At 30.7% G+C, this 10993-nt stretch overlaps 1 protein-coding gene across 1 annotated transcript; it reads left to right on the forward strand.

Moving 5' to 3' along the window:
• The first annotated feature begins 437 nt into the window (after positions 1-437).
• Positions 438-10786, forward strand: LOC132272846 (F-box protein At5g03970-like). Its single transcript, XM_059773925.1, has 3 exons — positions 438-1452; positions 10454-10519; positions 10638-10786. The coding sequence occupies exons 1-3, from the start codon at positions 438-440 to the stop codon at positions 10784-10786; spliced, it is 1230 nt and encodes a 409-aa protein (XP_059629908.1).
• Positions 10787-10993: the final 207 nt, after the last annotated feature.

The following is a 10993-nucleotide window of genomic DNA, read 5'->3' on the forward strand; positions in this document are numbered from 1 at the left end:
AGTTTTTATATTTGTTGCCATTACTTCATTAATTTTTTTAGTCCAATTATCTTTCTTTTTGGGTGTTTGATTTTAAATTCTTTGATCTCCTTTTGTTGATGAATCGCCGACTGGGTATGCTATTTATGGGTAAAAAAATATGTTTTTTTTTTTTTTTTTTCAATTTTTAATTTTTTCTGATTTGGGAGTTGAGCTGATGCTAGGATTAGAGTTATGCTGATTTTGGTACAAGTTCAGAATTTTGAGTTTAGTTTCTCTATCTGTTACAATTACTTTTTTTTTTTTATATTTATTTTTTAATTCAATTTTTTTTGCCTGTCACATTGTATGATTTTAATTTCTTATATGTTTTTATTTTTATTTTTTATTGATCTCCTTTTGGATATCTCTCCTATTCTATTTTCTCAATTGACAATCTCACATTAATTTCCAGGAGAATGAACCAGTACAGAAGCAGCAGCAGCTTTAGCAGTGTGGAAGTCGTGTCACAGTGCGATGACCTTGTAAATGAGATTTTGCTTCGATTGCCTCTACACTCCGTCTTCAAGTTCAAGTGTGTATCCAAGACATGGAACCGTTTGATCTCTGATCCTATTTTCTGCATCAATTACCAGTCCCAGAGAAAGAATTCTCCTCCCCCATTGTTGGGATTCTTTCGGGTTACTCTCACCAATGATCAGTCAATACTTAAGCTTTCATTCCTTCGAAATTGTAAAGAAAGGAAAGTTACAAAGTTGGATTACATTGAAAACTATTTAGTTATAGATAGTTCTCCTGAAGGCCTAATACTATGCAATTTAGAAACGTTCCAGGGTTTCAATTACTTCGTTTGTAATCCCATCAGAAACCAATGGTTTGCTCTTCCTACACCAAACAATGGACACGGTCTATCCTTTGTGAATTTGTCGTGTGAAGAATGCAGCAAAGATGGTGTGGTACATTTCAAAGTAATTGCAGCTTTCTTTGAGAAAGAGGAGCCAGCCACATATGACAGATTACATATAGAAACTTTCTCTTCTCGAACAGGCGAATGGAGTGAATCATTTCTCACTTCTCCATCTGAATTTTCACTTGGGAAGTCGTATGGAGGTCAATCAATAGTTGGGATCTTCTACTGGAAAGTTGGTGGTCATTTCATCGCTTATGATCCCAACATGGGGGAAAATCGTCTCTGGTTGATAAGGTTGCCTGCTCGTTGCACCAAGAAAGAGCATCAGCCATTTATGAATTTTATATTGGGACAATCACCGGATGGTTGTGTACGGTTTGCCATAGATGACAGAGATCAATTCATAGTCTGGGATCTCAAAAAGAAGCTTTCTAGTTATAGTTTATGTCACACTATACCAAGCAGTGAATGGATGCTGGAGGAAGTTGTGGGTTACAAGATGTTGAACATCATTAACTATCGCACCACTGGTGGTGATCCTTACATTCGTCAGCTTAAAAAATGTGATACCCCTAATTTCGGAACACGGGTTGATCAAGTCCGCGCACAAAACCAGAGGATATCAAAACAATTAAAGTATTTAATAAGCACAGAATACAAAGATGAATAATAAAGAATAAATAAACCGCTGAAGAAAACTAATAAATAAATATTACTTAATGATTCTCCAACAATTACAATTCGGAAATCCCATAACTCAAGGACTCCTTAAAACATTATCCAATAATCCAATACTATTTAAAAGTACACAAGATGAATAGACGAATGACAGTCTCCCAGCTGCGGATCCTCAACCTCGAGACTGGAACCTCTAATAACCTGAAAAATAAATCGTGGGTTAAACCCTACGAGCAAGTTCACTCTACCAGGCCTCTGAAAACCAATAAGCAGATCATCTCTGATCAAAACCAAACCTAATAAAGTTTTAACTTTAATAAAGCACGATATACATGTCTATATATAAATATATATACTATACTAATCACATCCATTAATAGGTTTATTAAATTTCCATACCTATTAAATAATTATTAAAATAATATTCATACCTAGACCAATCTACCATTTCATTTTATAAAAACTCCTTTGACCTTAATCCCATCCTAGTCAGTTGTCTAATCATTTAAACAACAAATTATAATAAAAGAAATACTCTATTTAATCCCAACCCGATAATGATTTAAATTGTTTAAATCACATATCCAAAATCCAAGTTTTGACAAATCATCCACGTCTTCCCCAATATTATTTTATTAATGTAAAATAATACACTAACCAGTAAGTACTAAACTATTCTCATTTAAGAATATCTAACCCTAATCCAATCCATACATACAACAACCATAGATGATATTTTAATCATCTAACACATAACAACGTAATTATGCTTTGGCAAATCAACCATGCCATTGTAAATATTTTTATTTATATATTGGCAATTCAACCATGCCTCCATAAGTATATTTATTTATACATTGGCAATTCAACCATGCCTCCGTGTATGTATATTTATACATTGGCAATTCAACCATGCCTCCACAGGTATATTTATTCATACATTTAATTAGCAATTCATCCATGCTTTCCATATATGTATTCTATTCATACAAATATTTAGGTAATATATTTAATCATTTGACAATTCATCCATGTCCACACTTTAACCATGAATTAACTTTAAAATTAACAATACGCTAAATCATACATAGCCATCACATGCATATTATACGCATATCATTAATTTAACAACCAGCCTATTAAGATATGCCAAATAAGAATGATAATATTAATCATCTTAAATGATTTATATATATATATACCTACACATATGTTATTTAATGTATATATGTGTTTAACACCTTCTTTAATAATCCTTGATTATTTAAAATCAATATACATACATACATACATACATACATACATATATATATATATATATATATATATATATATACACACACTTCCTTCCATAACAAATTATTAATTTATTATATTTACACAAATTAGTGCAACTAAATATGTCAGAAATAGTTTCCTTTAAATACTCCATATTGGTTTAAATAGTTTTCCGACACTTTCTCACTAAAACATAAATATCTCCTAGTAGGATGGGAATCTGATAATGAAATTGGTACCATTGGAAAGAAGACGAAAAATCCTTGAATTTGAGTTCAAGAATGACCCAATTTCGATTTAAAATGACTAAGTTATGACCGTTTTAATTTCTAGTGTCGAATTAGGCCAACATAGTTACCTACGCGCGCCCACGTGCTTACTATGCACTTGCACGCGCTGGATTCAAGCCTCCTTGTGTACTGGTATTGGCTAAGCTCTTTCAGCTACCGTGAGCTCACCACACTGAATCCATCACTTCCTTTATGCCGCATCCAATGGTCATAAATGAGTGCGCAAATGAACACGCTCACACTAGATTATTTTCTATTAACTATAATAGATCTAAGGTCCAGATCAGCGAGTGCACCATCTTCTCATGGTCTGCAATACACCAAATAATCCCATAGTTGACCAGACCACTTCTATTGTCCAGATACACATGCACACCAAAGTTTTATGCGCCGCGATGCACCATATCAATTCACATAAGTTTAATTAATCAAATGGCCCTAATTGGCGTATACACCCTATTATCCTACACCGCGCCGCACTGGATCAATTCTTTATTGTGCCGCCGCTCCACATGCGCCAGTTACCTAGTATATATATATATATATATATATATATATATATCCTAACAAATAATAGGAAAATAAATCCTAATAAATTCCTAAAAATATCAGAAAAATTCCAGAAAATTACAGAACAATTCTAGAAAATAAAGAAACCATAATTAACTCTCTTGGGTCACAAATCCACCTATAGATTGATTTTAAAATATACATAACACCTATATATATCAATTAAAATCCAATAATCTAAAAATCAAATATAATAGTTTATACTTTTTAATTATTCCGATCTAACCATAATTTTTAAACAAATAAATTTAATTAAAGCCTTGATACTCAAGGTGAAATCCTTATGAGTTCTAAGAGGAAAGTTAGAGAAAACTCGCCTGAAGGTTTCGAAACGAAACCGACGCTTTAAGCTTTAATTATCTCTTCCAATTCCGACGTCCTCCTTTTCAGATCCGACCTCCTCCTTGTCAGCCCTTCTTCTTCCTCTCTCTCTCTCTCTGTTTTATTTTTCTAACGTGTAAAACCTTTAACCCTAAAGTTTTATGTGTATTTTTATACACCTTAAATTCCAAATCCTATTCCAACTAGTATTATGAATTAAAATAATAACCTTTAAATAATTTATATCTATAAACATATATTATATATAAATATATATTCCTTCCATAATTAACTCATTAGTTAATTAAATCATATATACTTATAAATATCAATAAATATATATCTATATATATATCTTTCCATAACAATTATTAATTAATTATATTTATATATAATTATATATATATATATATATATATATAAATATAATTGATACAAAAGTGATCATTTAAATAATTAAATAACCACGGACCTTCATTAATTAACCCAATAAGGTTTCATACAAGCCCAAGACCACATCTTTTGGTCCAACTTTCCTTAAGCCCAATCCAATTAATTTAAATAAATAAGATAATTAATTAAATACAGAAATTAAAATAACTAATTACATGAAGCACATAAACAAACAAGAATTTACAACTAAGTCATATAATACCAATAAAATCAACACACCAATAATTCAATCAATAATCAACCACACAAACAATCAATCATCATACATAATCACGAAATATAACTTAATTAAAATAAGATAATTAATCTAGCACTCAATAAAATAAAATAAATCATTGAAAAATAAAATAAAATAATTAATCCTAATTAATAAATCTTTTAAAATTATCGGGGTATTACATTCTTCCCCCCTAACAAACGGAATTCCGTCCTCGGAATTCACAAATCCATGAAATAAAACTTTGATTATTTAATTTCAAATTTCATTATTCCTTTTATCCGTGTGGAAATTAACCCATCCACACATATTCATTATTAGCAGACACATCACGTAATTAGCTAATTCCATATTTATATAATTGATAAATATAAGTACACACTAGAGACTCTCACTGGACTAAAGCAGTTTCAACCGGATAGTGGGTATCTCATGTAAAACGCACACAAAGGTGGTTACGAGTCCTCCTTCTACCAGAGCCCACACATCCTTAAACCCAGCTACCCATCTCAATCGGCAATATACGCCTCCATCCTAACCACTGATCCTGAGACTCAAGCTTATATCATGGCCCATATATGTGTGTGTGTATGTATGTATATATATATATATATATATAATCCATTATATCCACATAAAAGTAAACTATCCAACCATATTATTTCAATGGCATACCATCCAACTATTCCGTTAACCTGACACGAATAAGTAGGACTTAACGCTATGGTTAATCCGTTCCCTTATAAATATATAGGTAGGACTTAACTTCTTTGGTTAATCCGTCCCTGAAATACCACTGTCCCATACCGGTGTATTAAACCATACCATTCATAAATAAATAGGTAGGACTTAACTATTCCGTTAATCCGTCCCTAAAATACCTCCATATTATTTTATTGGTGCATAAATCCATAAAACCCATACTTCAAAATTAGGGGAAGACTCAACGATTTACCAATACCTTCTAAATCGATGTCTTACCATTTTCCTGATAAGACTCAATGATTTACCATTAGGACACACTAACGGACCGAATATAGAATACAATGAATCCTAAACTTAAGCTCTAAGTAAAAGAGTACACAACGCGGAAGTCACACAACGAAAGACACCCTAGGGACACTTGAACCTGGAGTGCTCTGATACCAACTGTGATACCCCCTGATTTCGGAACACGGGTTGATCAAGTCCGCGCACAAAACCAGAGGATATCAAAACAATTAAAGTATTTAACAAGCACAGAATACAAAGATGAATAATAAAGAATAAATAAACCGCTGAAGAAAACTAATAAATAAATATTACTTAATGATTCTCCAACAATTACAATTCGGAAATCCCATAACTCAAGGACTCCTTAAAACATTATCCAATAATCCAATACTATTTAAAAGTATACAAGATGAATAGACGAATGACAGTCTCCCAGCTGCGGATCCTCAACCTCGAGACTGGAACCTCTAATAACTTGAAAAATAAATCGTGGGTTAAACCCTACGAGCAAGTTCACTCTACCAGGCCTCTGAAAACCAATAAGCAGATCATCTCTGATCAAAACCAAACCTAATAAAGTTTTAACTTTAATAAAGCACGATATACATGTCTATATATAAATATATATACTATACTAATCACATCCATTAATAGGTTTATTAAATTTCCATACCTATTAAATAATTATTAAAATAATATTCATACCTAGACCAATCTACCATTTCATTTTATAAAAACTCCTTTGACCTTAATCCCATCCTAGTCAGTTGTCTAATCATTTAAACAACAAATTATAATAAAAGAAATACTCTATTTAATCCCAACCCGATAATGATTTAAATTGTTTAAATCACATATCCAAAATCCAAGTTTTGACAAATCATCCACGTCTTCCCCAATATTATTTTATTAATGTAAAATAATACACTAACCAGTAAGTACTAAACTATTCTCATTTAAGAATATCTAACCCTAATCCAATCCATACATACAACAACCATAGATGATATTTTAATCATCTAACACATAACAACGTAATTATGCTTTGGCAAATCAACCATGCCATTGTAAATATTTTTATTTATATATTGGCAATTCAACCATGCCTCCATAAGTATATTTATTTATACATTGGCAATTCAACCATGCCTCCGTGTATGTATATTTATACATTGACAATTCAACCATGCCTCCACAGGTATATTTATTCATACATTTAATTAGCAATTCATCCATGCTTTTCATATATGTATTCTATTCATACAAATATTTAGGTAATATATTTAATCATTTGACAATTCATCCATGCCCACACTTTAACCATGAATTAACTTTAAAATTAACAATACGCTAAATCATACATAGCCATCACATGCATATTATACGCATATCATTAATTTAACAACCAGCCTATTAAGATATGCCAAATAAGAATGATAATATTAATCATCTTAAATGATTTATATATATATATATATACCTACACATATGTTATTTAATGTATATATGTGTTTAACACCTTCTTTAATAATCCTTGATTATTTAAAATCAATATACATACATACATACATATATATATATATATATATATAATTATTTATATATGGGTATATATAGTTTAACTTGTCTATGAGTTATATATATATTCATCCTTCCTTACAACTCATAGACAAGTTAAACTATATATACCCATATATAAATAATTATATATATATATATATATATATATGAGTTGTATGGAAGGATGAATATATATATATATACACTTCCTTCCATAACAATTTATTAATTTATTATATTTACACAAATTAGTGCAACTAAATATGTCAGAAATAGTTTCCTTTAAATACTCCATATTGGTTTAAATAGTTTTCCGACACTTTTTCACTAAAACATAAATATCTCCTAGTAGGATGGGAATCTGATAATGTAATTGGTACCATTGGAAAGAAGACGAAAAATCCTTGAATTTGAGCTCAAGAATGACCCAATTTCGATTTAAAATGACAAGTTATGACCGTTTTAATTTCTAGTGTCGAATTAGGCCAACATAGTTACCCACGCGCGCCCACGTGCTTACTATGCACTTGCACGCGCTGGATTCAAGCCTCCTTGTGTGCTGGTATTGGCTAAGCTCTTTCAGCTACCGTGAGCTCACCACACTGAATCCATCACTTCCTTTATGCCGCATCCAATGGTCATAAATGAGTGCGCAAATGAACACGCTCACACTAGATTATTTTCTATTAACTATAATAGATCTAAGGTCCAGATCAGCGAGTGCACCATCTTCTCATGGTCTGCAATACACCAAATAATCCCATAGTTGACCAGACCACTTCTATTGTCCAGATACACATGCACACCAAAGTTTTATGCGCCGCGATGCACCATATCAATTCACATAAGTTTAATTAATCAAATGGCCCTAATTGGCGTATACACCCTATTATCCTACACCGCGCCGCACTGGATCAATTCTTTATTGTGCCGCCGCTCCACATGCGCCAGTTACCTAGTGTATATATATATATATATATATATATCCTAACAAATAATAGGAAAATAAATCCTAATAAATTCCTAAAAATATCATAAAAATTCCAGAAAATTACAGAACAATTCTAGAAAATAAAGAAACCATAATTAACTCTCTTGGGTCACAAATCCACCTATAGATTGATTTTAAAATATACATAACACCTATATATATCAATTAAAATCCAATAATCTAAAAATCAAATATAATAGTTTATACTTTTTAATTATTCCGATCTAACCATAATTTTTAAACAAATAAATTTAATTAAAGCCTTGATACTCAAGGTGAAATCCTTATGAGTTCTAAGAGGAAAGTTAGAGAAAACTCGCCTGAAGGTTTCGAAACGAAACCGACGCTTTAAGCTTTAATTATCTCTTCCAATTCCGACGTCCTCCTTTTCAGATCCGACCTCCTCCTTGTCAGCCCTTCTTCTTCATCTCTCTCTCTCTCTCTGTTTTATTTTTCTAACGTGTAAAACCTTTAACCCTAAAGTTTTATGTGTATTTTTATACACCTTAAATTCCAAATCCTATTCCAACTAGTATTATGAATTAAAATAATAACTTTTAAATAATTTATATCTATAAACATATATTATATATAAATATATATTCCTTCCATAATTAACTCATTAGTTAATTAAATCATATATACTTATAAATATCAATAAATATATATCTATATATATATCTTTCCATAACAATTATTAATTAATTATATTTATATATAATTATATATATATATATATATATATATATATAAATATAATTGATACAAAAGTGATCATTTAAATAATTAAATAATCACGGACCTTCATTAATTAACCCAATAAGGTTTCATACAAGCCCAAGACCACATCTTTTGGTCCAACTTTCCTTAAGCCCAATCCAATTAATTTAAATAAATAAGATAATTAATTAAATACAAAAATTAAAATAACTAATTACATGAAGCACATAAACAAACAAGAATTTACAACTAAGTCATATAATACCAATAAAATCAACACACCAATAATTCAATCAATAATCAACCACACAAACAATCAATCATCATACATAATCACGAAATATAACTTAATTAAAATAAGATAATTAATCTAGCACTCAATAAAATAAAATAAATCATTGAAAAATAAAATAAAATAATTAATCCTAATTAATAAATCTTTTAAAATTATCGGGGTATTACAAAAAATATCCAAGTCTGAATGCGTTTCGTCCTCGGAATTCAAAACTGGTGTATCTCCGGCGGGGAAGCGTGATATTTTGCTATGATTTTGAGACTCGAAGAGTGGAACGAATTCAGTATCATGGAAAGGGAACTGTCATGGCAAACGATAGATTAGATCCTTACTTCGAACCTCCTTGGCGCCCTTCTTTGCCCCGTTTACACTAGTTTTGAACTCTTCCCGGGCTTAGCTTACATTGATTTAGGAAGCATAAATAACAAATTGGTCTATTTTAACAACTTATTTTTTTCTTTGATTGTATTAAACAAAATAGGTGCATTAACAATAATTTGTATTTTAGCAATTTATGAAGCCTAAATAATAAATTGATTTTTTTAACAGTTTATTTTTGTTTTTGGTTGAATTAAATAAAATAGTTACATATGCGTTAAGACAAATGGTTTCATTCACTTTGTACTTGCATCCAAATTCAAGTAGACTATTAACCCATCTTTTCACAACGCTCCTTCACTGTCATTGTTTTTTTGTCCCGAGGCAACGAAAATAAAATCCATTTCAACAAGCACCATGGTAGGGTGACTAAGCATATTTATGCTATCTCTCTCTCTATATATATTCAGTTTGCCTCTCAAAATTGTAAAACGTTTGGTTGATGCAAATGAATTATTCATTTAAATGCCTAATTGAAGGGTTGGGGATTAAAGGTTGACACAAATCTTTTTGGCCGAATAAGACACTAAACACTCTTTAAAACTATCAAATCTTATGTGACTTATTGGTGCATATATTTCTTAAAACATTCTTTGTGAGGTTCTTGGAATTATTTTATTTGAGAGGTGTAATTTAATATTTTAAAATAAGAGTTTGGAAGACATTTTAGAGCTAACTAATAATTGTCAATTCATACGTAATTATTTTATTTATATAATTAAATCAAAGTAAAAAACCATTTTGTTATTTAGGACTTCTAATACCATACAAATTTGAGATTCCAATTTATATTGCATTATCTGAGCTTTGGTTTTTTAAGTGCATTGTTGTCATTTGGGAAACGTGGAAGCAGAAAACATTCTCGAGAAGGTTGCTGGAGTAAGCTGTTTGTACAGATGAGCTCCTCTGAATAAAAAAATAATATAAAAATTAGATTTTAAGTAATCAAACTAAAATAAAATTGCTTTAAAGTGACTTCAATTGGAGTGGTTGGGTGATGGTAGTGGCATTGCCAATAGTCGTGGCGGGGTGCTGTCGTCAATTGTGGTGGTACCGGGCTGCCGGTGGTGGTGGTGGTGTCGTCAATTATGATGGAGGTGGTGGCTCTGGTATTTCCGTTGTGGCATTGATTTTGGGAGTGGTTGTCAACTAGAAAAAGAAAATAAAAGAAAAATTATAGTTTAGTGACTAAAATCAAAGATAATAGCAGTAAAGTGAACATAAAGTTACAAAAAAATAAATAGTTAGTAATATCATAATTATATGGCTCTTAAAGGACCATTTGAGGGTACTTTTGTCAAATAATTTTATGTATTTGCCAATAACAAGTATATAATTATTTTGTGTTTTTAAGTTTGAA

This window comes from Cornus florida, unplaced genomic scaffold (assembly GCF_030987335.1).
Source record: "Cornus florida cultivar Cherokee Brave unplaced genomic scaffold, ASM3098733v1 CherokeeBrave_3.0.0_Hap2_Chr09, whole genome shotgun sequence".
Lineage (NCBI taxonomy): Eukaryota > Viridiplantae > Streptophyta > Magnoliopsida > Cornales > Cornaceae > Cornus > Cornus florida.